Genomic DNA, 25,500 nt, shown 5'->3' with positions numbered 1-25,500 from the left:
GCTTGATGTCCCGTTCCCCCTTCCATTCCCCACCCCGCTCCAGATTTTTTCCCCAGCTTTCCCAGCTGCACAAATAAAAAAAAGGGGGGGAGCAGGAAAAAATGTCCCAAAGTAAGTCTAGACTCCCTTCCTTTCCAGGTAAGTTCCTTTTATGCGGTTCTTACAAAGCACGACCCCTCTTAGGGTGAGTTTTTGCAAGGAAACCAATTTAAAAGCAAAGTCATAACTTATTATGTCATTAATCATAGTTAGATGGACAGGTTGCCCCCCCTCCTCATCTAAAATTTAACAGGAGCTTAGAAAGCCCTTATAATTAACTTGATCCCTGCTTATCTCTTTCCTAAGCCTCTTGTCTGTTGGTTTCTAATTACCTTGCTCAGTAACAGGCAGAATTAATCAGTGAACCATCATGGCTGTCTCTACGCCCTCAAATCCCATCTCCATACAGAATGGCATCTCTTTCCCATGGAGGCTACTATGGATCATCATAACTCCACACTACGAGGTCTCTTGTTACCCTTGCTCTCCCCCCAATTAGCTACGCTGAGCCGCTGAATCAAATCTGGGGAATAGCAGGGCTGAAGTACAACTAGGTGGGCTGCCTCATTCCAGCGAGCCTCTTGTGCCCACCGCTGCAAACTCGTCTGCCAAACGGGGGGGGGCAGAATCTCCTTCCGGCATTGGGGGGCTCACCCTTTTAAGGCTGTCAAAGGAAACACAGCTCAGGCTTGGCAACCCCCTGGGTACTTTGAACAGCTGCATGTGTGACTGGCAATCTTGGCATGACCAACTGCAGCTCCGTAGAGCTGGCGATGCCATGAACTGCGGCTAATCCTGAACTAAGAGACCACCCTTTTCCCCTGATTGAGAGCAAGGTTGGATAAAAACAGAACTGGATCTAGAGAGAGCCAGTCCCTGCGCAAGGCTGATTTTCACCCTGGGATCTGCTGCTCCTTTGCTTAGATGAAAGCAAAGGAGAAGGAACTGACCCAGCGAGGACTGGTCTGTTCCCACCATGAATAAAGACCCACAGTCTAGGTGTTCATGTTTAGCCTGAAAAGAGGGGGCTCCCAGGAAGAACCACCTGGCCTACTTTGTCCCCACCCAGATACTACCTCCTTCAGATGTCCCCAATGGATCCCTTCCGAGGGAGGAGGCCTCGGGGACTTGGAGCTCCTCAGAACTGAACCGGGAGGAGAAAGAGGGTTCAGTTTCTTGGCCAGGAGGGGCTGCTCTGCACTGCGGGGGGGGGGTGTCTCCCCTGGGGTCAAAGTGGCCTGGGAGTCCTTGAAAGGAAGTGGAACAGATGCTCTAGGAAGGGAATTGCAGCTGCCCAGATTCTCCGCGCTTCTCCCTCCCAGAGGGACCCTCCTTGGGTCTTCCTCACTCCGCTCCAAAGGGCAGGATGAGCTCAGCTGCCTGAAGCCTTCTCTGGCTCCTCCCAAGGCACACTCACTCCCAGGAGCTGCCACATGATGGGTGGATCCCACTCGGGGCACTCCCCACCTCCTTACCACTCCATTTGCCTCCAAGGATCCCTGGGAGGAAACGCTGGAGGAGATCTCTGCTGGTGGTCCAGATCCCATTCGCCCCAGGATGCTGCTGCTGCCTTACCTCGTGCTTGCTTGGCTCTCCATCTGCTCGGCAGATGACTATCAGCTGAAGGCAGCCAAAATAATGAATGCCACACCTGTGGTGGACGGGTAAGATCACAGCCTTCCTTTCCCTGCCGTGGGTTGGTGGAGCAAAGCCCCGTCTTGGAAGATGCAAGGATCATCCTTTGCCCTCCAGGGCCTCCTGCTGGCACTCAGCTGGCATCCAGCTTTCCACTGGGCGGGCTGGTTGGCTGGTTGGCGCAATGCCACATGACTTCCAGTGGGGCTGACACAATCCACATCAGTGAGACGCCGCTAAAATGTATGTGCGACATGGCCTGGCTGCTTTCCAGGGAACAAAATCTATAGAGCCGGATAGGAGGAAGTTTCCCATCAAGAGTTCCTGAGAAAAAACCCTTTTAGGAGCCACTAAATGTGAAGTGCTGAGGGAGGGAAAGGGGTGGACGAGCTCTTGCGGGGGGGTTTAAAAAAAGCTGGTGACGAAGAATTGCATAAGAGTCTCGGTAAAGTAGGAAACAAACATTAAACTGTCAAATGTCGTTCAATGGAAATAAAACTATGGATTTGGGAGCAAAACCCATGATGTGGTATAAACTGACTGCGCTGAACTCAAAGTGGCCAACAGGGAAGGAGACCCTGAGGCTGAGATCTATCCTTGGGCAAGTGGGTGGCAAATGAAGGCAGGGTTTTTTGTAAGGTTCATCTGCAGCGGAACCAGAGAGGTTCCCGCTGTCTAGTGTGCAGGGTGTGGCCTTCCTGAAGCGGCTTCCTGAATTTGGCCGTCTTGGGAAGGATTTGCGGAGAAGGAGGCAGCAGGAAGGGCAGCCAGATTAGCTAAGGGCTATTTGGAGTAAGGAAAAGTGAGTGTGTAAGTGTGTATTCCATTAAGCAAAGGGTGGAGAAAGGTGTGAGAGCTTCCTTTCTCAAAACTCAAGAAGGGTTCAGAGCAATGCAGGGGAAGAGGCTACAGCCCCCCCCCCTTCTCCATGCTGGCCTTGACCAAGGAGCCGTTTAGTCAGTGAATAATCAACCACCAGGTGATTGCCCTCGGGGTTGGCCAAGCTTGACATCTCTCCCTGGAGGGTTCTGGAATTCAGGTGGAAGTACAATGCTCAGACGGCCTTGGAGGTGCTGGGAAATCCAGAGGTGATGAAACGTCAAGGCTCTCCCAACCCCTCCACCTTGCCTGTCTCTCGAAGACCAGCATGACTTCCAGTAAAACAGAGAAGAGGCTCCATCTCTGGGCACCAGGAAGACAAACAGCTCTTCTGACTCCTTGAAGAGGAGGATTCCTTCTGAATGTGGAAACAGCTGGGGGTGGGCAGGCACATTTGAGGCAATCTTGGGAACTCCAGGCGGATTCCAGCCCTTTTGTGTTAACAAATACAGCTGAGTAGTGGCTGGGGATTCTGAGAATTAGGAAGGAAGATCAGTTTCAATTCAATACACAATAACATTCAAGATCAAAGCAACTTTTAAATAATAATACTGTAGATCTGTTCCTATCACTCTCTTTTTTTAAAGAGAACTTGCTTTGATCTTGAATGCTATTTGTTTTGAATTATAGCTGAATTTATTTCCTTCAGATATTGGAAAAAGAGGCAGTTTGTGATTTGGTTGCTCTGCCATTTCCAGTTAAATGCAACTAAATAACTGAATTTCTTAGTTAGAAGGCAAGCCATTAACGGACAAGGCAGCCCTTCATGGCCTCTTAAGTACAGCTGTCAGAATCTTCTGCAAATCCAGCAAGGCTGGTGGCTGTTAGCTATTAACCGTTACAGTACGTGTAACTATGGATAAAGCTGGAGGTGGTTGGTACCTTAACCACCTTCCGGCAGCCTTTTAAGTTTTAACTTATTTTATTCTTTTTTGCATCTGGCTCTTTTATTGGTTTATTGTATTTTTATATAGTTTATAAGTGTTTATGTTTTAATTCTACACCACCTGGAGTCCCAAGTGAGATTTTGACAAATAAATAATAAATGTATGGATTTTTTTTGTTGTTCTACGAATTGCTTTCTCTGATCAAAGCAAGCCAGAGTTTTAGTGTTACAAACAAACCACTGATCTACAATAGTTCAGTCCACCTTTAATCTGATGTAAGGAAGACTAACTGTTACCATCCCAACCTTTGGTCTCCAAGGTCAATTGCCTTATCAATTAATCTGCTTCAATCAGCCTCTTGAATCATAACCCAAGATGATAAGATGTTATCTTTCGCTTGTAGTCACAACGATCTGCCCTGGCAATTGCTGACAAAATTCAACAACCAGCTGTCTTTGAAGGCAGCCAATTTGCACCAGCTGCAAGACACTCATACCAATATTCAGAAGCTGCATCTCGGGCATGTAGGAGCACAGGTAACAGATGAGCAAAAGACACTTGCAAGTCTCCCATGCAAAAAAATAGGAGAGATTAACTTTCCTACTGAAACATCTGATCATTCAGATGTTTGTGAATTGCTAAACCTTATACATTTGATTATTTTCAGATAAAGATTTCCAGCCCAGCTTATTTGTTTAGCCTTTTGGCTGCATTTCAAATTTATATGTGTTTTAAGAGATCTTCAGTGGGTCCAACCTCTGCTGCCTGCCCACTTCCTTCCTGTGGAAAACAGAGATCTGTCCTTTCCACTTGCACCCCAACCTTAGATCATCTGCTGATGCAAATGCGGTCTCCTGATAAAGCTCACACAGGAAACGTAAAGAAGCAGCTTTAATACACCTTTGCCTTCCTTCTGCAGTTCTGGGCAGCCTACGTGCCCTGCGACACCCAAAACAAAGACGCAGTAAAGCGAACTCTGGAGCAGATCGACGTCGTCCATCGGATGTGCCACCAATATCCAGATGTCTTCAAGTGTGTTACTGACAGTGCAGGTAAGCACAGAGATGGTGCCACAGCTGTTGCTTCCTGGCTGGCCAAGGAGGGGCCCAACCACATGTCTCTTAGCACAGGGCACACTACAAGTCAGAAAGGCACCAGGTGAGTAGGGGGGCTGCTTCAGATGATGGAATCCAAGCACTCAGGCTCAGCCTCAGGCCTACGGAGACCATCAGCTGGCTCTTTGTGATAAGCTACTTCTAGGGAAAAGCAGGAAAACTTATCTGAATCAGGGCCAAAAGCCAGTGCTAGTTTTATCCTTGACAATTTTTCCACCCAAAATCTTAAATCCCTGTTGTGGTGGGAGAAACTGTCTGGAGCTGGATTTACATGTAATGCATGCAGTCACTTTTTAAACTACGATTCATTGACTAAACCACAAAATACGACCTGCAACCCATGGATTGCCTGGGTTCACAAAATGACAACATCTACTAGTTTGACCTTGGCTTGCCACACTGAACTCAGGTGACTGCAGTTTATTCAACAAACTAAGCGTTGAGCAAGCCACAGCTTAGTTGATGTGTGAACCAGGCCAACATTCTAAGCGTTGAAACAAACTCTTAGCTGGTTTAGTGCAACACATGAACTCCGTCTCTGCCAGAATTCTCCATTATTCAATGTGCAAAACAGCACGGATCAGGTTGGGGAAGGGTAAGTTAGCCTTAACCGTGAAAATCTAGTGTAGACTTCAAACCATCTCATATTCCCAGCCGGCCACCCTGTACAATGAGCATCTGGCCCTGGAAGCTGGGTGGAAATCCTTCTCTTGCAGGTATCCGGAAGGCTTTTGACACTCGCCACGTGGCCAGCCTAATCGGCGTGGAGGGCGGCCATTCCATTGACAGCAGCTTGGCCGTCTTGCGCACCTTCTACCTGCTGGGCGTGCGCTACATGACCCTCACCCACAGTTGCAACACTCCCTGGTAAGCGGGGAGACCCTGAAGCCTGCTTTCGAATATGGGCATAGCACTGAGGTGCCCTTGAGCAGGGCAGAGTGACATCATCGAATGGCTGTTGTGTAACCTCGCAAGCATTTGGGGAGGGAAGGTCCCAAGAGGGTCGTGGGGCAATTCATTTCAACAGTAGAGTCCCATTTTGAGGGAGAGGAGGTCCACCTAAAGCCCATTTAGGGAAGGAGGGTGTAGAAAAGGAAGCGTCAGGATTCGATGCTCCTTCATCTGGTGTCCCCTTTCCTTGGCAGGGCTGACAACTGGCTGGTGGATACAGCTGAAGAAAAGCCTGTTCACAATGGCTTGACGGAATTTGGGAAGGTCAGCGAAGACTCTGTGCAAGGATTTGAAGGGGGGGAGGGGGCCGTACGGCCAAAGGGAGAAGAGGCTTTGTCATTGGCCTGACGCAGAGCGGCTTAACAAGAGCTCCCATTGAAATGGGGGTTGCAAAAGCAACCGCCATGAAGGAAGCCAAATGGGAAGGACAGGCCTCACTGGGGGCAACTGATGTGAGATGAAGGCTTGTGCAATAGAGTTTGGGGCAGGCCCCCAATGCTTTCGGGGCTTTTCCTCTTGAACCCAGAGCCTCCCGAGTTCATCTTCTCACACCTTCACAATGCCAAGGTGGAGCCAGAAGCTTTCCTTTCTCTCCAGGCCAAACGATCCTCCATTTCTTTGCTCCACAGCGTGTGGTCCTGGAGATGAACCGGTTGGGCATGATGGTGGATTTGTCCCATGTCTCTGTGGAGACCATGAAGGCTGCCCTAAAGGTCTCCAGGGCCCCCGTGATATTCAGCCACTCCTCGGCCTATGCAATTTGCTCAAGCAGGCGGAATGTACCGGATGACGTGCTCCGCCAAGTGGTGAGCAGGGCTGGGTTTGTGTGGGTGTGAATGCACATGCTTTCAACAGCATCAATGCAGGTCAGGCGGGAAGCTTTTGCTCAACATTCTTCCTTGGCTCCTCGGGTCCTCTCCCAAGGCACCGGCCCACCACCTATCAGGTGGACACGTGGTTGGGTGCCGCAGGGTCAAGAGGTGGCAGAGAAATTGAGGCTCTTGCTGTTTCTGGGCATCAGCTTCTGGGCAGCCCCTTTGATGATGCCCTCTCCTCTTCTCGCAGAACGAGACACGCAGCCTTGTAATGGTCAACTTCTACAATGACTACATCTCCTGCAGCAGTCATGCCACTCTGGCCCAGGTAGCAGGTAAACCCAGCAGAGCAGGAACGGCACATAAGGAGACACGGGGGGGAGGGGGGGACTGAGGCACACAGAAAGTGGTCAACTTCTCATCCTTCTCACCTGCAGACCACATGGACTACATAAAGCGCGTTGCAGGAGCAAAGGCTGTTGGCATTGGAGGAGACTATGATGGGGTGACCAGGTATCGGGAGGAGAGGCAGGGGGATGAGGGTAGACTTGAAAGAAGTCCAGCCTGCAGTGGGACAAATGTAAGCCCCAAGAAAAGGGAGTGGCATCATTGCTTGAAGATTGTAGGCAGCTGCCAAGAACGATACTCGCAGTTTAGTGGAGGGCTGGAGGGACCATGTCCCTATGGCACGTAAGTGTGATGACCTTGCATGAACAGGCATCCCGAGGGGGAAGGCACTCCTGGACCTTAGACTTCTTGCCCTCTGACCAAGACATGGGTGATTAAGGAGCAGGTGGGTGCAGACAGGGAGCAGCACCAGAGAGATCAGCCTTGGCATGAGAAGAGAGCATGCAAAGGGGGGGGGGGCGAGAGGCATGGAACCCTGCCCTTCGTTTCTTGCAATTTCCCTGGTGGTTTTTTGGCTCACAGAGTCCCTCAAGGCTTAGAGGATGTCTCCAAGTACCCAGACTTAATTGCTGAACTGCTGAGGAGGAAATGGACAGAAGAGGAGGTGAAGGATGCCCTGGCCAACAATCTGTTGCGGGTCCTACAGGAAGTAGAGCAGGTAAGACCTCTCAGACCTGAAGAAGAGCTGGAGGTGGGTAATAAGAGACTTGGACATGGAAGAACCTCAATAAACCGGCAATGTCCAAGCCCAAAGCTTCTCCTCAGCAGCTCTCGTTTTCATCTTGTGCTCATTTTCCTGTTCTATTTGGAGAACCTCTTCCCAGCCAGGAGAACCATTTTTGACTCAAAAAATATAGATGGAAGTGTGCTTTAATGGTTAAGGTGTGAGATCAGGAGTACAAAGTCTAGAATCTGGTTCACTTCCACCCATGGTAGCTCAGTGGGTGTCTTGCAACCCATCCTTTTCTTCCCCCGTCTTGTCTACCTGAGAGGACTGCTGTGGATGAAGACTAGAACCCAATCGAAATCTAATGAACTGCTCTGAACTAGCTCTTCTCCTTCCTTAGGTGCGAAACAATATGACTCTCAAAGGAGTTGCTCCCGATGACACACCCATTGCCTTCCAGGAACTGGAAGGAGGATGTCGAACACGCTACGGGTACTCCAACCAAGGACACCACCCGAGAGCTTTGCCTGCTGTGCTCCTACTACTACTCCTGCTTTCCACACTGATCTAATAGAAGCCCCAGGATCTCCTTCCTTGTAGACTATGAGGATCCTGCTAGGTTAGGAAAGAAGCAGCATTTCTACACCCAATTCCTATCACACTTCAAATTCTGCCCAAATCTTGGACTATTTTCTTATTACCTCCATTAACTTATGGCTGGTTACCAAAATGCCGCTAGTGCCTCAATTACAGCTCCTCCTTCCCTATTGCGGACATCAGAGGAGAGACAAGCAAAATTCTGCTTTGAACTTTTCAAAATATTTGCTAGTCGCCTTCTTTGCTCTGCAGATACCGAGTGTGTGCATAATGCCGGACATGCATGGTGGGGAGTACAGGGAATGACACCTTGTGCCCCTTAGGTACTTCTTCCGTTTGCCTGGCTCTTTTTTCCCGCCTTGTGAAGGACAGAGATCTTAGCGGAAGGGATGACAAGAGACACACAATGGGGAATACAGATCAAAAGCAATGCAGTGGCACCAGCAGCCCTGAGTGTACTACGCAAAAAGCCCAGTGCATTCCCCTTTGCGTGCCTGTTTACTTCCTTGTAATCCCTCCCTCCAATGAATGTAAATACAAGCATTAATTCCCTCTCATGAATCATCCAGCTGGGGTGGAGTGCTTAGGAAGTGAACAAAGCAAAAGGGTGAAACTGATTAGTCTTTTATTACTTTTGAACAGGCTGTCTCCGCCCTCTCCCTCCCTCTCTCTCTCTCTCTCTCTCTCTGTGTGTGTGAACATTCAAAAGGCAGGGAGTGGTGAAAAAGAATGTGCAGTTGGGTTCACATAATTTCCTACTTAGCGATTGCTTTGCTTAATAATGCCCAACTATGGTCACTAAATGAGGACTACCTGCATTATATTATAACCTGCATTACAATAAGAGAACCAAGGTGTTGGCCTAGAACCAAGGGAGACGGCGAGTTCAAGTCCCACTGTTGGCTAACTGGGTGACTTTGGGCCAGTCCCTCAGCCTAACCCACCACACAGAGTTGTTATTGGAAAAAGAAAAAAGAGAAGGATGTTTGCCCGTGTGAGTTGTACATGGAAAAAGAAATGGGGATATAAATCTTTTTTTAAAAAACCTGCCTTGGTGGAATATGCAGGATCGTCTAGGTAAGGAGGGCTTAAGCCCCGAGATCAGATCCAGAAAGGGCCCCTTCCTGATTGACTGGGTTATTAGGAAACACCAAGCAATCAGATTGGCAAGATTCTGTGACTAAAGCTAATATCAATAAAAAGGACTTTTATCCAACTTCCTGTAGAGTTGATTTACTAGAACAGCCGTCCACAGCAGCTCCTCCCTCGCAGGGCCTCTTCCCCACGAAGCAGTACCTGGGAAGATGGAAACAGACCCCTTTGGAGGAAAAGAAGCCCCCCAGTGGTGCTTGCATTCCCTGCAGGAGTCCCTCTCCGTCTGCTGGATCTCCAGCACGGCCTTCCCCTTTCATGCAGGCTTGCTATTGGCTGCCATAGAAAGGGGGAGGGGGCGCGTGGCATTGGGGTTTGGGAAGTGAGCTGGTGTGGTGAAAGCCCACGTGAACTAAAAAGGCGGCTTGCTCTCAAGAACTACTGCGCTGCTGAGTGGAGCTGAACTCCAGATGGGCGATATACCTGAAGATGAGCTTCACATGACATTATGTGGGACCTGGACATTCAGCCTGGGTCCCTGGGGGGAGGGATTTGGGGAAACTTTCAATCTGTAACTTTCGCACCTTTTGAATCAGATCTTGCCTTGCTTTCGCTGCTATCGTTTCAAACTCAGTAAAAGGACCTCTTCTCTACTTCAATGGAGCCCGGGGTTTTCTTTCTTGGGTTTTGAACGGAGGCAGGCCTGACACTCCCCTTCTCCCCCAAAGCAGAAAGCCAGCCTGGACTCCTTTTTGGCCTCTCAAACAACAGAGCTGCTTCGGTGAACTGTTTGTGAGTTCCAGCTGACACAAACAACCATCCAGCTTTGCAAATCTCAGTGCGGCTCCTGCCTCCCAGAGAGTTTGTTTATTTAAACCAGCATTAAAACAACTGACAACATTCACTTTTCATTTACAAAAAGAAAAAGGCAAAGACAATTTTTCCTAGTGTTGGAGAATTCACTGCTCTGTAAAAAATAAACGTTCCAGGGAAGACAATTATAATCTCTTGCCCTCCCCAGCCCAGAGGAGCAGGGCAGCTTAAGGCCTCCGCCTTCAATGATGGAGGAGGGAAAGGAAAAATACACACTTAATGCCACCAGTAGAGGGGAAATACTTGCTTGCCACCCCAAGCTTGGTTTTTACAGGAAAACAGAATTCTCAAGGGAGGAGGGGAGATGGCCTTGGCTCTCATTTACACACACACACACTCTTTGTTTATACAAGGATGTCCCGATGCTTGTAACTCGTAGTAATGGGGGGAGCTCCAGCACCACCGTTAGGCAAAGGGCCCTTCTCTGCACAGGAGGGTCTTCTGAAGCTGGGATGTTTGGAGGAAAGGGCCACTCCAGACCCAGGTAGACATTCCCCTCACCCCTACGTGACACGCTGTGGGGAAGGGAGGGTGGGGCGCATGCATGAAGGCTGAGGGGCAGCAGGGCCACTGTTTTCAAAGGTCACTTTGTGGTCTGTAAATTCAAGGCAGGTTCCAGAGCTGCCAGAAAAAGGGGCATCTCCTTCTTCCTGGCAGCGTCTTCCCAACTTCCAAGCGGCCTGTTCCACACATACACGTAACAAGGAAGAGGGAACGGGGCAGCAACCGGCATCAGGAGGAGCTGTCAGCACACCAGAATCTACGCATGCAGCACCAGCCTTGTTCCTGGCCCTCTTAGGAGTGCTCACTCCCCCAACGGCCATGCTTCCACCGTGGCAAGCACTGCGTGCTCAGCTTCCTGTCATCAGGCCGGAGGAGGTGGAGGAGGAGAGTGGGAAGTGCAGGCTGGAAGGAGCAGCAGTTGGGGGAGGCAGGGCATCCATTCCAGAGAGCCCTTTGCCAAGGACCAGGCACGCCCACACAGAGTCTTGCGGTCATCACAGCTTCTTTAGACAGGAGCTATCGTTGCTGGATGTGGAAGTGGTCCATGCTGGGCACAGCAGACCTGCAGGGGTGGACAAGGCAGTCTTCTCCCTGGCCCTTGAATAGGAAGGCCAGAGGGCTCCAGGCAGAAACCCCAGAAATCATAGGAGAACAAGGCAGGAGCCACTGTCTGCGAGGGGGCGGGAGAATTAATTCCGCAAGGCAGCCAACCTGAAAATGTGAGAGGAAGAACGTTATTGCAGGAAAATCAAATCTCAGCAGAGCCATTCAGGTCTTCACCCTCCCAGCTTCCTAGAAGACAGCTTCCAGCTATGACGTTTCTAAATGTTGAATTGTTTCCAAAGAAAGAGCATCCCATGGCCCTGAGCACGCTCAGAGCGTGTGAGATCATCTTCCCTTTCAACTTTAGCCTTTTCTTCTCATAAAGGTTTCCAATACTTCTGATCTGCCTCCCTCTTGTGAACACACAATGTCATGTCAGCTAATTAAGGATGAACTCAGATTCAGGCTGGGGATGTGCGTAACGCTCAGCCAGGATTTCTTTCAACTCTGATTTCCTGGCCAAGCTACAATGGCCTGGTTCACATCTAATGCAATCCATAATGGACCAGTTCCCAAAGCACTTTTTCTAGATGGCCCCACTCATAAGACTTGCCGCCGCCGCCACCACCGGGCACATGACTGGGACGGCTGCATCTCTGGTGTCACTGAGCGAGGCAGACCTGCCAGGATAAACCATGGCAAGAAGCAGGAAAGCTGACAACGCAGCCCCTGAGTGGCTGCAGACTTTGGGGGGACAGGAGCCCCCAACAGCCCAGCTTTCCTTCTTCAGTGCGATCCTTTCAGGTAATGTGGGCTACGCACATTAAATTGTCTCCCTTCTGGAAAGCTCCACCTGCCCGGCTGGCTGGCTCTAGATTTATGGGCTGAAAAGAGCTTCCGGCCAGAGGTCCAGTCCTGTGGCAGACGGAAGGAGGGAAGCAGACCTACCTCCGTGACAGCTGATCCTCTTGCGAACGTGTCGAGCTCTCTCCCATGGCCGAGGCCCCTTCAGGCAGCTGGTTCAGCTGGTCCATGACCTCCAGGCCATTCTCCTCGGCAATCTGCACTATCAGACTGTCCACTTGCTCCTGGGGCGTCGTCAAGGTCGTGGCTGAGCTCATGGAGTCCTCCATCACCTGCGGGGACCCCAGGCAGAAGCCTTGTGACAAATACAAGCAGCCGCCGCCACCAAAGTGGGAGCAACAGACAGACCACATCCCTGCGATTTAGTACATTCCCCCGCCTCTCACTAAGCTAAACCATCATCCCACCCTCTTCCTTCAATTTCTCTCCAAGCAAGAAATCAAGCATGATCATCTCCAGCTACTTTGTTCAAGCAATTTGGGGAAATGAGGGTGCCTCTTCTTGCTCAACAGTGAAACATCTGGCACAAGGCAGAATACGGAGCTGCATGATCCACTGACCTGAAATGCGACGGGGGCTGGCAGTGACAAAGCAAAGCATGAGTCAGCAGATTTAGTGCTGGACTCCTTTTAGTCCTGTTTCAAAGCCTGCTTGGTCATAATCTGTGCCACCTGTTTGATCTGGAGTAATTTCGGCTAAATGGGGAATTCCCACAGATACCCAAACACTTTCATAAGCATGCAAAGAAGGCAGCAAAGGCCAGAGAAGAACTCTGTAGGAGTAGGCAAGAGACTGTGAAAATGTGGTTTCCCAACTGCCCAGCTCTGAAGTTTAGCATCCCCTGCAGCACTTACTGAAGTGTGGACATCCAAATTCTGGACCTGCTGTTCAAACTTGTCCATCACAGCCGAAACCTTCTGAAGATCCATGGAGCCGAGAGCTTTGTCCAAGGCCTTGGTCACCTGGGCCATATTCTTGGTTACCTGCAACAGTCAGCAAACCACATCAAGCCAGGGCCCATCCTGAAGACAGGGTGCCTCATGTGACCCTGCAAACAGCAGCCCAGATCAAGTCCAACAGAAAAGCGTGCAATGGCCAGTCAGTGCGAATTTCTCAAGGAGTCCTAGCTGCACGGTTTCATCTTCTTTTAGTCATGGAAGCCCTGGGGCAGGAAGAAAGCCATGGCCACCAAGTCAAGTTCAGGCTGAATCTGGGATGCTGGAATCTTGTGAGCTGCTGGTGGATAAAGACTGAGTGGCAAAGGGTGAATGGGGCAAGAGGAAGCGAATAGGAAATCCAGTGGGTAATTTCTACATATCAACATAGTATCAACCCTCCCCCACCCCAAGAAGTTTAGTTGGCTGGGAATGATGGAAGCTGTCCATACCTAGAAGGCGCCAGTTTAGTGTAGATGATCTTTTGTAGCCTCAGACAAAGAAAACCTCTACCTGTTCAAAGGGAGTAAGGAAGGTCAGGTAGTATTAAAATAAATGGTCTTACTCCCTTCATGGTCACAGCTGTCTGGACCTTGGAAGCAACGGCATCTACACGGGAAGCCATGCGCAGCCAGTTCAAGCCTTCGTTCTTCTTCCGGATGGCGTTCTCTGCATAGACCCGAGCACATTCCACATTCTTCTGCTGAAGAGCCTGGAATCCAAGACAAGGAGCATCCTTCAGCTTCACAGTTTCTCCAAACAAAATCAAGAGTGGAAGGAAAGGAAAGGGATCAGATTTCAAGAGGCATAGTGATGCAGACTGAAGGGAAGACATTCTAGAAGCTCATCTGCTTCAGAAGTGAGGAAGAAAAACGGGGGGGACGGAAGGGAGAGAGAAAGGCTCCTTAAGCTCAGAAAGACATGGGAGATGCAGGACACAACCAGGAGAGCAGAGATACTCAAGCTAAGGAGAGAGAGGATGGGCCTGCAGATAGCCTTTAATGCCAAGACTCAAAAGATTAGAAGTTTGATGGGTAACAAAAGTGGGGCAGCCCAAGGGCTTGAAGGCAGCAGAGATGGAAGCCCAGCCTTCCCAACTCATTCCTCAAGTTATCCCCGCCCATTACTCCTAGCCTTGGCATTCAGGCCCCTCACCTTCTTGACTTTGGCTTGTTCTGTTTTGGAGTCCTTTTCTGCCTTCTTGGCAAGCTTCTCCAGCTGCTTGGCTGTAAACTAAAGAGAAGCAGATGTTCAGCAGGCTTGTAGGCAAGAGCAGGCACCCATCCCCAGTTCCTCTGGATGGAGTAGAGGAAGATCTCGGTCCCACAGGACAATCAAGTTTTAAAAATCAGAGATGGGGGGATATGTACTGAAGGCATGATAGAGAGAGAGGAGGCCATTTCCTAACTCAGCTCCAAGCGGCATCAAGAGAAGCAGCCATTCCCAGATTTCTTGACAAAACCAGACTAGGGATTGTTCTGCTACAAAAACAGACATTCTCTTGTCCAATGTTTATTTTTTTTTTTTTTTTTTAATTTGATTTATATGCCGCCCTTCTCCGGAGACTCAGGGCGGCTTACAGTGCGTTAAGCAATAGCCTTCATACTTTTGTATATTTATACAAAGTCAGCTTATTGCCCCCACAAACTGGGTCCTCATTTAACCTACCTTAGAAAGGATGGAAGGCTGAGTCAACCTTGAGCCTTGGAGAGATTCGAACCAGCAGTAAATTGCAGGCAGCTGTGTTAATAACAGGGTGCTTTAAACCACTGTAGTACCAAGGCTCTTGGTGAAAGGGTGAAATTGTGAAAAGGGTTAATTGTCTGTTAATTTTGATGCAAGAATTTTGACTTTAAGCCCTAAGGAAAGCACCTTTCATGGCACCAGCACTCACCTTTAACTGAAACAGTGTATCTGTGGAGATAAAAATGAGAGCAGTTGGAAGATTTAAGGATAAAAGGAATCTTCAATAGGAAGGGAAGATTTTTGGAAACATTCACATTCCTTCTGCCCAAATTGGTGCACTCCACAAAGTGTTTCCATAGATTTGAAAAATCCAGATATAAAACTGTGGAGTATGTAGAAGTGTTTTATTAGAGGCTAATAATATGAAATAATTAGTTCCTCATGTTTTTTTTTTATATCTGATACTATTTCTCAGTTCTGCAACTAGAATACTGCTTATCCCTTTGATCGAGTTTTGAAGACAATTCCCACCGATTCAAGATTAAGCACTCAGGTTTCCACTTCCAGAATGACACGGTAAATCTATCCATCCCCTGGCACAAGACCCCCGGGCCCTCAGCGGTCGCAGCCAAAGGGAACCTTCTTTTCCATTCTCAGATTTAATGTCCTCTGTGTGGGGGTGTTGTGTGTCTGTCTGCTTGTTTCCCATCTCCCCTTTTCTCCTGGGGCTCCAGGTGGGCCGCCCAGCCCCCCCTCCCTCTGCCTGCGCAGGGTCACCCCAGGAGCTTCCGGAGCTGAGGGCGGACGAGACCCGCGTCTCCCGCTGCCAGTCTGACGCCCCGACCACTGGGCCACGCCGCACGCCCTCCTTCCCTCCGCCACTTCCTGGCCTCTCCTTGGCCTGACGAAGGGAACCTCCCGGGGGGAACCCCCTCCCCCCCCACGCCCCTCCCCCGCCCTTCGGCCTTCCCTTCCAAAGGGGGGGGGCGGGGGGCGTCAGGCAGCCTTGGGGACCCCTCCGCCCACCTCCCATGGCTCCAGAAGGGCCGGACTGCAGCTCCAGTCAGCCGCAGCTGAGAAGATGGGGCCCGGCGTCCCCAAACCGACTCCCCCCCTCCAGCCCCTCGCGGTGGGCGAGACCCCAGCCCCTTTCCACGCCCCGGGAAGAGAACCCTCACCGTCCATCCCGGCTGAAGTCCTCGCTCGCCTTTTCTTGCCAGGACTTCCGGGTTCCGGAGACGCTCACTTCCGCTTTCCTTCCGCTCTGGAGGCGGGGCCTCGGGCGGCGCATGCGTCGTCCTGCCTAGACGGGAGAGGGAAACAAAAGGCTCACGTGCCTCTTTCAGAAGGCCGCGGTTGCCGCGGCAACGAAGAGCCCGGATGTTGCTGAACTCAGAGCCCGCCTCCATCCTATTTTATTTTATTTTATTTTATTTTATTTTATTTTATTTTATTTTATTTTATTTTATTTTATTTTATTTTATTTTATTATTATTTAAGAGAGGCTGCTATAAATTCTTTGGGTGGTAACTAAAGTTAATTGTAGCTCAGTTCAAAGCATTTCACTCCAGGCTCAAGGCTGGAAGTATACAATCCCCAGCCAGTGCTATTGGCTGATTGGGGATGATGGGTTTGGAAGTCTGATCCCCTGGAGACTCCAGCTGCCACACCTGCTTTCCACACCCTGATGCGACCCTGCTTGCGGGGGTAGCCTTGACCCTGCGCCCACACGGGTTGGCCATGCGTTCAGCTGAGACCCCAGATGCGTGTCTGGGGAGTTTTGTTGCAGATACTTCCCAGAAACGCATTTGGGGTCTTGTCTGAATGCATGGCCAGCCCGTGCGGGTGCAGCGTCAACAATGGTTGCCTATGTGGGAATCCAAGAGGGCCTGCCGGCCGGGTGATGAGCTTTCAGCACTGACGTCCTTGGTTGCTTTGCACCTGCAAAGGGAGTGGAGGTGTGTGAAATTTAAAAACTGCCGGTGCCTTTTGCACTTGGCTGAAATGAGAGGCCTCCCTCCAATGGTGAATTTTATGCAGTTATTAAAGTCTGCTGATAAAGAAGATAGCAAACAAAATATTTCCTCTAACTAACTTTGAGAATGTCTTCACTTCCTAAAGTGAGTAAGGGGCTTCTTGGCATGAGCCTTCCCGTCTGAGGGCTGCTCCATCAGGCCGCTGGGATGGGGCGGGATCAAGGGCTGGTCCCTGCTTTTGAGGAAAGGAGGAATAGACCGACTGCCTTGTGGGTGGAAGAGAAGCCAGCTCCGTCCAACCGCACAGGCCAATCGCCCCTGTTTGGAGAAGGGGGGGCAGCGTCAGCGGGCGGGAACGAAGCAACGGTCCCTCCGGGCTCGCGGCAGCCTTTCTCGGCCCGCCCCTTCCAGCTGGCCTGTGCGGAAGCGGGAGGCAGCAGAGAGAAGAGCATGGCGGAGCAAGAGCCCGAGCCTCTGCGCCTGAAGCGGCTGCACGGCGGCTTCTTCGCGGTGCCGGCTGCACACCGGGTGAGCGGACTCCGACTGCCAGGGCGCCCTTCGCGCTCCCCCGCCCAGCCCTCCTGCCCAGCGCCCGGCCGGCCTGGGAGGTGTAGTCCGTGCTCACCTGCCGGGCGCCGGTGCTGCATCTGGGCCGGAGCTGCTCCCCCCCCACCCCCAACCCAAGCGGCAGAGACGGCCGCCTCACCAGCTCTCCTTTCAGCTGGGAAGATGCCGGAGCGTCAAGGAGTTTGAGAAGCTCAACCGGATCGGAGAAGGGACCTACGGCATCGTGTGTGAGTCCCGCCGGGGGAACCTGCCCGCCGGGCTGGGCAGTGTTTGGGACGGGGGCCCGCCCTGGGTGATCCGGTTGAGCCTGGACAGGCTTCAGGAGCTCCCCTGTGCCGCCCGTTTCTTCCTGGCTTGGATCTTCCCTGGCTGGTGCCCAAATCTCTGCCAAGGAGGGCAGCTCCAAGCGGAAAGACAACCGAGGGATGAGGCTGGCAGAGCCAACTAAATAATAGGCAGCTTCTGCAGGAGGAGGCGGGGGGGGGGCGGGCTGCCACAGTCTTTCCCTTGTGAAACGTGCTTGGTGGGAGCAGGAGGGGGGAGAGGGAACTTCGGTTGCTCTGCTGTTTCAGATCGTGCCCGAGATACGCAGACAGGTGAGATCGTTGCTCTGAAGAAAGTGCGGATGGACAAAGAGAAAGACGGTGAGCAGAGAGGGCTCCTGGCAGGCCGGGCAGGGGGAGTAGCTGCGGCAGCACCCCTCTTAGCTGGGTCCTCTCCCCCACAGGAATCCCCATCAGCAGCCTGAGAGAAATCACCCTGCTGCTGAAGCTCCAGCACCCTAACATTGTGGAGCTGAAGGAGGTGGTGGTGGGCAATCACCTGGAGAGGTAATTCCCTGGGCAGGTGGACAAAGAGCCTCTTCCCTGAGGGCCGCAGGTCCATGTGATGGGGAAAAACATTTGCAGAAAGTGCGGACTGGAGGTGGGAGCAAAGGGTGGGGCAGAAGGAAAGGAGGTGTTCAGCCTCTCCTTAGGTCTCTTTGCAGCAGGATTCTTTTCCTGGCTGCAGCTGGAAACACGCCTGCCTCCAATTCCCCCTGCAGCATTTTCTTGGTGATGGGCTACTGTGAACAGGACCTGGCCAGCCTCCTTGAGAACATGCAGGCTCCCTTCTCTGAAGCCCAGGTGTGTCTGCAGGGCAGGTACAGCGGTTGTGCTTTGCTTGTGGTGGTCGCCGTGCCACATTGGGGGAGAGGCCAGAGGGCCTGGGGGAATGGCTTTCATCCCAAATAGCTGCCCCAACTTTTAGATGAACTGAGGCCAAATGGCAGGGAGGTGCGTGCTCCAGTGTAAGCAAGGTATTAATAACAGGGTGTTGCCTGGTACACTGGCAAGAACCTGAGCTTTCAAAATGGAGATAAAATACAAAAACAATTACAGAATAATTCCAACTAAAAACAGCAGTGGGGCAAGGAGCCTGTAGTACAGTGGATTAAAGCACTGTTATTAACAGATTAACATCTGCCGCTTGCAATTACTGCAAGTTCAAATCTTGATTCCAGAATGGCATCCAGAACAGGACAGGTGGGTCAGGGGTCCTCTAGTGACACTCCTTCGTTTGCCCGTCTCCCTGCAGGTGAAGTGCATCATTCTCCAGGTTCTCCATGGTCTTCAGTATCTGCACAACAACTTCATCATCCACAGGTGAGAAGGGCAGGGATGGGTCAAGCAGAGAGTGGGCGCTGGCACTGGTGGCCTGAACTCAGGCATGCCCACCCACCCCCAGCCTTCTACACACCTGTGTTTTGTCAAGTAACAGGGACCTCAAGGTATCCAACTTGCTCATGACTGACAAAGGTTGCGTGAAGACAGGTGAGTCTTTGGCGATAGCATCTCAGGTGCCACGTGCTCAACTCAGGGGCTGCAGATATAGAACAGCAAGCCCCCTGACCCCTCTGGGCCGTCTTCTCTTGCAGCGGACTTTGGGCTGGCTCGTGCCTACAGGGTCCCCCTGAATCCAATGACTCCAAAAGTGGTGACACTGTGGTGAGTTGGCTGAACACCCCCTCCCCTCCATAGAGCACTGCTGACCCCCTTCGATGCAAGCGGGCTGGGCATTGAGCGACTCCGAGTGCCGTCACACTTTCCTTCCCCTTGCAGGTACCGGGCCCCCGAGCTCCTCTTGGGCACAACCACGCAGACCACGGCCATCGATATGTGGTGAGGAAAAAAGGCCTCCAACCTCTCCGACCACTGGGTGGCCTCCAGTTGGGGGTGGGAAGATGGGCAAAGTCTCTTCTGCAGGGCTGCAGTCTGAAGGAGCAAAGCAGTGTGTGCCCGGGGGGTTGGGTGGAGGTCTCACCACCAACTCTGCATCTGCCCTGCAGGGCGGTGGGTTGCATCTTGGCGGAATTGCTGGCCCATAAGCCTCTGCTGCCTGGGAGCTCCGAGATACAACAGGTTGACCTGATTGTTCAGCTGCTGGGCACCCCAAACGAGACTATCTGGCCCGTGAGTCCTTTTCGTCCACTGCTCTTCATCCCTTTGGGTGCCACCTTGCTCCGCTGTGCATAATGAAAACCACAATTCTCACTTCAGTTTGTTTGGCTTTGCTGCCTTAGCATGCTGGCTGGGGAACTCTGGGGGGTTAAATTGCAGGTGGCAGCCAAATATTTGCTTCTGGGTGCCTCCCCCTCCCCCCCTTTCCAGGGTTTCTCCAAGCTGCCCCTGGTAAGCCAGTACACCCTCCGCAAGCAGCCCTACAACAACCTGAAGCACAAGTTCGCCTGGCTGTCTGAGGCCGGCCTTCGTCTCCTGAACTTGCTCTTCATGTACGATCCGAATAAAAGGTAAGTGGCCTCCCCTGCCCCGAAGCTCTGCCGCTTCCCTCCCAGCACAGACTCCCAGCCATCCATTTATGCTGAGAAGGTGCCTTCCTTGACCAACCCTCAGGTGTAGCTGCTCCCCAGGGAAGTCATTGTTGGTTTCTCAGAATGGGGCTGATCGGCTCAGGCCCTCCGGCTGCAGGTCAGGCTTGGTAAAGGGAGGGGGGAGAAGGGACGGGTCCTTCACTGCCACGTCTCCTTCACAGAGCAACAGCCGGAGACTGTTTGGAGAGCTCTTACTTCAAGGAAAAGCCATGGCGTAAGTGGCCCCCGGGGCCCCTTTCCTGCTGGGTGGGGTCACTTCCTTCTCCAGGGGCTGATCCCTCTTTTGCCTCCTTCCTTCCAGCCTGCGAACCGGAGCTGATGCCAACTTTCCCCCATCATCGTAACAAGAGGGCTGCCCCGAGCACGGGAGGGGAGTGCCTGGGTAAACGTAGCCGGCCCTGAGATGGCAGCTTCGGAGGGCGCCTAAAAGGTAGGGCAGGCTCATGAAAGAATGGGTCGGTAGTGGATTTTCGCACTTGCTGTATTTTCAGGGATATTTGTGCCAACACAAACATCAAAAGTAGGTCAAATCAAGCAACAGATTCTGCATTTCCTTAGACCAGGGGTCTGCAACCTTAAGCACTCAAAGAGCCATTTGGACCCGTTTCCCACAGAAAAGAAAACATCGGGAGCCACAAAACCTGGGTGGGCGTGGCCAACTCAATGTCACTCACTTCCACCAGTCACATGAAACCCCCCCCCCAGCCACACCTACCCAGCCAGTCATTAGAGCAGAGAACCAGTTATTAAAAAACACTGGGAACAACAAAACCCTTTTGACATCTCTCTCTTCCCCCTTCCTCCCCTCTCTCTCTGTATCTCTCTGTCTCTGCCCTGGCCGCTTCTCCATCCACTGCCGTCGTCCTTACTTTCTCAGGCCAGGCAAGGAGTGACTGGGAGGGGAGGGCAAGGGGTGGGGCCAGCCAGTGGTGGGATCACCAGACAGGGAGCCACAGCAGAGGGTCCAAGGAGCCGCATGTGGCTCCGGAGCCGCAGGTTGCTGACCCCTGCCTTAGAAGGCTCATTCTGCTTCCTCTCCCTTCACAAGACCAAAAGAACGGGGAATGTCTTTTTGAAGAAAAGTGGGGGGGTTATGTATGCCACCCCCCCACCCCCTCAGCTCTCCCTTTTCCTGTCACTGCCTTCTTTCACCCCTGCCAGCTTTCTGCCAAGCACTACTGAGGCTCAGGGGCTGGAGACGGCCCAGCGATGCAGATCCTAGCTGGAGGGAAACGGCTGCCTGTCCAGGACCCCTTTGCTCCGCATGGAGCCTTCCGTCAGCAGCAAAGCACCACCCACCTCCTCCTCTACACACTGGGATCCTCGGTCTCTCCACCTGGTGGCTAAGCCTCAGCCTCAGCCTTCCCGGAGCAGCCGCCCTTTTGAAAGGCGCTTCAGGCAGGCAGCCGGATTCTGCTGCCAGTCTGAGCTTTTCCTCTCTCCTCAGCTCTGTTGAAAACAAGCAGGCTCTCCAGGTGCTGGAAGAACAGGCGAAGCATTCCTGCTGGAGCAGCCAAGGAGGGAGCAAACCTCAAGGGCTGCAACAGTTTTCAAGACAGCCGCAACTGAAAGGGCAGGTGGAAAGCACCAGGCGTCCCGGCAGATGCCTCCGAGGCTTGGAGCACAGGCCTTCCAGGGCTTTTCGGCCCGGCTCTGCTCTGTGGCATGAGCTGGGCAGCTGACCCCTTTGGAAGAAGGGGGCCAGTTCCAATAAAGACTTTTCTTCTGGCCTGAGGATTGCTGGGTGCCTTGTCAGTAGGGGGATAAGAGATGCCCAGGCCCCAAGTGGCACCTGTGGGGCATGGGGGGGGGCTGTGCCAAGCCTCAGCAGCTCAGTCTCCAGACGCTGCTTTGCCCTCGCCACACTCTGCACACCCGCTGCGTAGGCTGCTGCTCCAGCTGCCTGCTTCCTGTCTGCTCCTCGGCTGTAAATAGATTATTTGGGGGTGGGAGAGATTCCCGGTTCCAGCAACACTCCTTCTGCACGAACACACACATACACACACCACCCACCACCCACTGCCTCAAGGCCGTTCTGGCAGCTCTGCAACATGCAAGCGGAAGCCACCCACCCCTCATGCCCAGAGGCAGCAGCAGCAGCAAGGAAAGGAGCTCTGCCCTCCCCAAGCCCTTCTGCCAGAGGGCACCTGAGCTCATTCTGGGAACAGCAGGCGACCCTGCAGCCATCGCTAGAAAACCAGCTGCTCTTCCCTTGGCCTTGGGGCCTAAGAGCCTGGACTCGGCTGCTTTCCAGGACAGCCATTCCTGTTGTGGGGCTTAGGCAGGCCCAAGGAGGCCAGTGGCTCTTGGCCAGCTGAGTCTCAGAGGAAGAGCCCTCCTGGCCTTTGAATGGGAGACCCTGCTGAACCAAGAGGGCTAGACAATGGGGGGGGGGTGTCCAGATATCTAGAAAACCAGGTAGCTTTCAGTTAAGTTTATTACAACAGCATCTTTCATCAGACCACGGGGTCCATTCTGGATTTGTAAAAATGCTGCCCGCAGTTCCTCCCTAGCTTGCTGCTTGAGCAGGAGGCTCTTCTCTGGCCTCTGCCATATCCAGAGCAGCCTCAGGCCACATAAATTTCAGACTGGGAAAGGAGACTGGCCGAATTTTGGAATGTCATTAAGGGCTTCCCGGATGAGACAAGACGTGCATCCAGAATGAAATCAGGGTTCCTGGCATGAGGTCTCCCCACCTGCCACCTTCAGACTTCGTGGGCATTGGACCCTTAATCAAACCCCATCTCCTCCCCTTCAATCCTCCATCAACAAAATCTACCCAGTTCCCTCCTGTTAGAAGAAAGGTGGGGGGGGCTTGGCTGCTTTTGACCCTGTCCTGCCCCAGGCCAGAGGGGGAAAGCAGGCTTGGCAGGCATGATCCTCAATGACCCCGCAGGGTGTGGGGGTCTGCGCCCCAAAGCCCAGCCGGGCGTCCCCATCCTATTGCCAAGGCCCTCCTCCCTCCTGCAGCAGCCTGTCCACCTCTGTTCGTTGCAGCCACAGGCGCTGCTGCTTCTCGCTCTGCAGCTCTTCCACGAGGTGGTGGCGGTTCCGGCAGAGTTGAACCCCATCACAGCTGCTGACGTGCAGGAGCCTGCAGGTGTTGCAGCAGGAGCAGGGCAGGGCCCCCGGGAGCAGGCAGGTGTGCATCTGGTAATGGGCCGGCTCGGGGCTCAGTCCCTGAGTGCTGCTGTGCAGGCTGGCCGGACTGAGGTGGAGGCTCCTGGGCTGCCTGGACGGAGGAGAGGCCGGGCTGCTCGTCGCCTGCGAAGGGGGGTCAGAACTCTCATAGCCTCCCAGGCCAGAGAATAAGAACGAATTCCCCAACTGAGCGGGGAAGTCCATCTCAGAAGTCCTGCTGAGCTCCCGCCTCAAGGAGATGAAGGAGAAGGAGGTCGCCAAGTCGGGCTCCTCCGAGCCCAGGAGTCCGTTGCCACAGGAAGACTCCCGGCTCCAGGGGGGCTCGCTCCGGCACTCTGCCAGCGGCTGGGGGCTCCGCCTCAGGAGCCTGGGGCTGCCGCACTCGCTGAGGGAGGAGGCATCCTGGCTCCAGTGCCGACTCCCCACTGGCTCCCTGTAGAAGCTGTGGCCTTCAGCGCTTTCCCGGTAGAGATCGAGCCCGCCAGCCAGGTCCGAGCGAACCTCGCGGCTCCGTGGCCACCGTGTCAGGCTCTGCAGCTTGGCCACGCACCGCTCGAGGCTGCCCTTGGCCTCCTTCCGAGCCTTCAGCAACTCATCGGGCGGCACGACCCGCGGCTCCAATTCTTCCACAATTTTTGCCAGGATCTGGCACTCCACTCTGGCTGCAAAGAAGCAGCAGGCTGCACAGAGCAGGTTGGCGCCTGGCGGCAGTCGAGAATTCACCAGGTGGAGACGGTCTTGCTGTACGTAGCCCAGTCGGCGGAAACTCCGGGCAAGGTCGGCCTCTGGCAGGACCCCCTGAAGGGTGTGGACATAGACCCCCGAGAAGGTCTGCAAAGAAAGCTGCCCGTCAGGCCCCGGGACTTCCAAACGCTCCCTTTGTCCCCCCCTCCAGCCCAAAAGAGAATTCACCTTAATGGTGGCAAATTCTTTGCGCCAAGGGAAGAAGTAGAGGTTGACGGCTGCCAGCTCCAGCACTTCGAAGGCCCGGCCGAGGTCCCGGAGGGCCCCTTTGGTGTCCAGGTGTCCCCGCAGGGCAGTGGCCAGCGTGGCCCAGGTGTCCTCCCCGTCCAGGCTGCAGTGGAGCTCCGGGTCCTCCAGCAGGTGATGCCACAGCAGCTCTTTCAGGGAGGCGTCGCTGCAGGCCCCAACGTGGCCCCTGCGGAAGTCCCTCTCCAGGCACCGGCGGTACTCCTCCTGCAGCGCCGGGCCCGGCTCCATCCTGCAGCTGGGAAGAGGCAGCCGCTGCGACCCTCAGCCCCGGGCGGCGCAGACCCCCCGCCCCCCCCCCGGGAGACCGCCGCCCGCTTACCGGCCTGGGCGTCGGGGGGCAGCCAGGCGGGGCCAGAGGGAAGCGAGGCGGGTTGGGCCCGGGGGCGGCAGCGGGGGGGAGCGCCGCCCTTCCTCCTCCTCCTCCTCCTCCCCCTCCCGCCGGCCAGGGGCCAGGAAGGGCAGCCGCCGCCTCTGCCCCGCTCGCCCGAGGGCTCCTTGGAGGGCCGGGGCTGCGCAGGGGTCCCGGGCTCGGAGGGGCGGCCGGGCAGGGCAGAGGCGGAGCAGCCGCCGCAACAAAGGAGGGTTGCCGGGGCCGCTGCCAGGCGCCGAGGGGCCCGCCCGGCGGAGCAGCGGCGGCTCGTTGGACGGCAGCCCCCGCCCGGCGCCAGACCACCGCCGGGACCCCCAAGATTCCGGGCGGCCGCCGCCGCGGGTCCTCCGAAGCGGCCTGGAGTCCTGCGGGGGCCTCGGGCTGGGGGACCGGGGCTTCCCCGGGAGCGCCGCCGCCGCGGCGGGTCCGCCGGTTGGGATTCGAACTCGCGCCCCGCCGCTCACCTGCCGGCGCCCGCTCGACGCTCCGCCGCTCTCGCTCCGGCGCCCCCGACGCTTCCGGCCCCGCCCACGCAGGCGCCTGCGTCACAGGGGGCGGCGTCGACTCCTTGCGCAGCGGCTCCTGGGGGCGGGGCTGGAGGCGCGAGCCGCTCCGGGGGGGCTTCGCTCTCAGAGCCCCGCCCGCCGCCGGTGCTGGGAGGGGCCCCGTGACCCGGACGCCCCGGGAGCGGCCGAGCCCTCTTGTAGGCCGAAATGACGCCCCGTGGAGGAACCTCCCGCCTTTCGGAACACGCGTGTCGGCTCCTTCACACGCCGCCGCCTCCCGGGGGGAGCAGCCAAGCGGAAGCCGAGCTCCTCTCCCTGCCAGGGTCGCCCTGCGTCGCGCTCCGCCCGGGGCTTCGTGCCTGGTTGCAAGGGGGGCACCGCTTCCATCCCCCCCCCCCAAGACGGCAGGATGAAGGGGAAGCCGTCGGTGGGGTGGAATTTCTTGGGCCGCCAAGCCCCCCCCCCAATTCAGCTCTGTGTCTGCGGGAGCCTCCAAACTTCCTGGCGGCTCCCAAAACCCAGAAGATGCCGGGAAGCCTCCAGCACGGAGAGCTTGGCCAGGATGGAGCCACAGGTGGCTGCCTA

The 25,500-nt window shown here is 54.2% G+C and overlaps 4 protein-coding genes across 7 annotated transcripts; 2 read left to right on the top strand and 2 right to left on the bottom strand.

The window, feature by feature from the left end:
* The first annotated feature begins 387 nt into the window (after nt 1-387).
* Nucleotides 388-9,209, top strand: DPEP1 (dipeptidase 1). The gene is made up of 11 exons (XM_034426648.3): nt 388-505; nt 1,534-1,703; nt 3,844-3,976; nt 4,360-4,492; nt 5,272-5,422; nt 5,701-5,770; nt 6,136-6,312; nt 6,572-6,656; nt 6,759-6,834; nt 7,252-7,387; nt 7,797-9,209. The coding sequence occupies exons 1-11, from the start codon at nt 410-412 to the stop codon at nt 7,965-7,967; spliced, it is 1,398 nt and encodes a 465-aa protein (XP_034282539.2). The 5' UTR covers nt 388-409; the 3' UTR covers nt 7,968-9,209.
* A 697-nt stretch (nt 9,210-9,906) lies between these two features.
* On the bottom strand, nt 9,907-24,923 carry CHMP1A (charged multivesicular body protein 1A). Of its 2 annotated transcripts, XM_034426670.3 has the most exons (8): nt 24,874-24,923; nt 15,669-15,793; nt 14,699-14,718; nt 13,960-14,037; nt 13,370-13,516; nt 12,724-12,852; nt 11,954-12,141; nt 9,907-11,173 (listed from the first exon to the last, which is right to left on the bottom strand). In XM_034426670.3, exons 2-8 carry the CDS (start codon nt 15,673-15,675, stop codon nt 11,152-11,154), a joined length of 591 nt encoding a protein of 196 aa, XP_034282561.1. In that variant the 5' UTR covers nt 15,676-15,793; nt 24,874-24,923; the 3' UTR covers nt 9,907-11,151. The 2 variants fall into 2 exon arrangements, with proteins under 2 accessions (XP_034282561.1, XP_034282562.1); XM_034426671.3 differs by lacking the exons at nt 15,669-15,793; nt 24,874-24,923 and adding an exon at nt 15,517-15,606.
* On the top strand, nt 16,686-21,642 carry CDK10 (cyclin dependent kinase 10). 2 transcript variants are annotated; one of them, XM_034426669.3, is made up of 14 exons: nt 16,686-16,994; nt 17,188-17,260; nt 17,606-17,677; nt 17,761-17,863; nt 18,079-18,160; nt 18,612-18,679; nt 18,795-18,847; nt 18,952-19,021; nt 19,136-19,195; nt 19,363-19,486; nt 19,685-19,824; nt 20,067-20,119; nt 20,207-20,335; nt 21,353-21,642. In XM_034426669.3, exons 1-13 carry the CDS (start codon nt 16,917-16,919, stop codon nt 20,305-20,307), a joined length of 1,077 nt encoding a protein of 358 aa, XP_034282560.1. In that variant the 5' UTR covers nt 16,686-16,916; the 3' UTR covers nt 20,308-20,335; nt 21,353-21,642. The 2 variants fall into 2 exon arrangements, with proteins under 2 accessions (XP_034282560.1, XP_034282559.1); XM_034426668.3 differs by having other exon boundaries at nt 21,067-21,642.
* SPATA2L (spermatogenesis associated 2 like) lies at nt 22,325-25,134 on the bottom strand. Of its 2 annotated transcripts, none has more exons than XM_034426667.3 (3): nt 24,874-25,134; nt 23,959-24,274; nt 22,325-23,877 (listed from the first exon to the last, which is right to left on the bottom strand). In XM_034426667.3, exons 2-3 carry the CDS (start codon nt 24,265-24,267, stop codon nt 22,846-22,848), a joined length of 1,341 nt encoding a protein of 446 aa, XP_034282558.1. In that variant the 5' UTR covers nt 24,268-24,274; nt 24,874-25,134; the 3' UTR covers nt 22,325-22,845. The 2 variants fall into 2 exon arrangements, with proteins under 2 accessions (XP_034282558.1, XP_060538443.1); XM_060682460.2 differs by having other exon boundaries at nt 24,359-24,942.
* Between the last annotated feature and the right edge of the window lie 366 nt (nt 25,135-25,500).

Source organism: Pantherophis guttatus, chromosome 11 (genome assembly GCF_059756535.1).
Source record: "Pantherophis guttatus breed Tessera chromosome 11, ASM5975653v1, whole genome shotgun sequence".
NCBI lineage: Eukaryota > Metazoa > Chordata > Lepidosauria > Squamata > Colubridae > Pantherophis > Pantherophis guttatus.
This window is presented reverse-complemented; position numbering and strand designations above follow the sequence as displayed.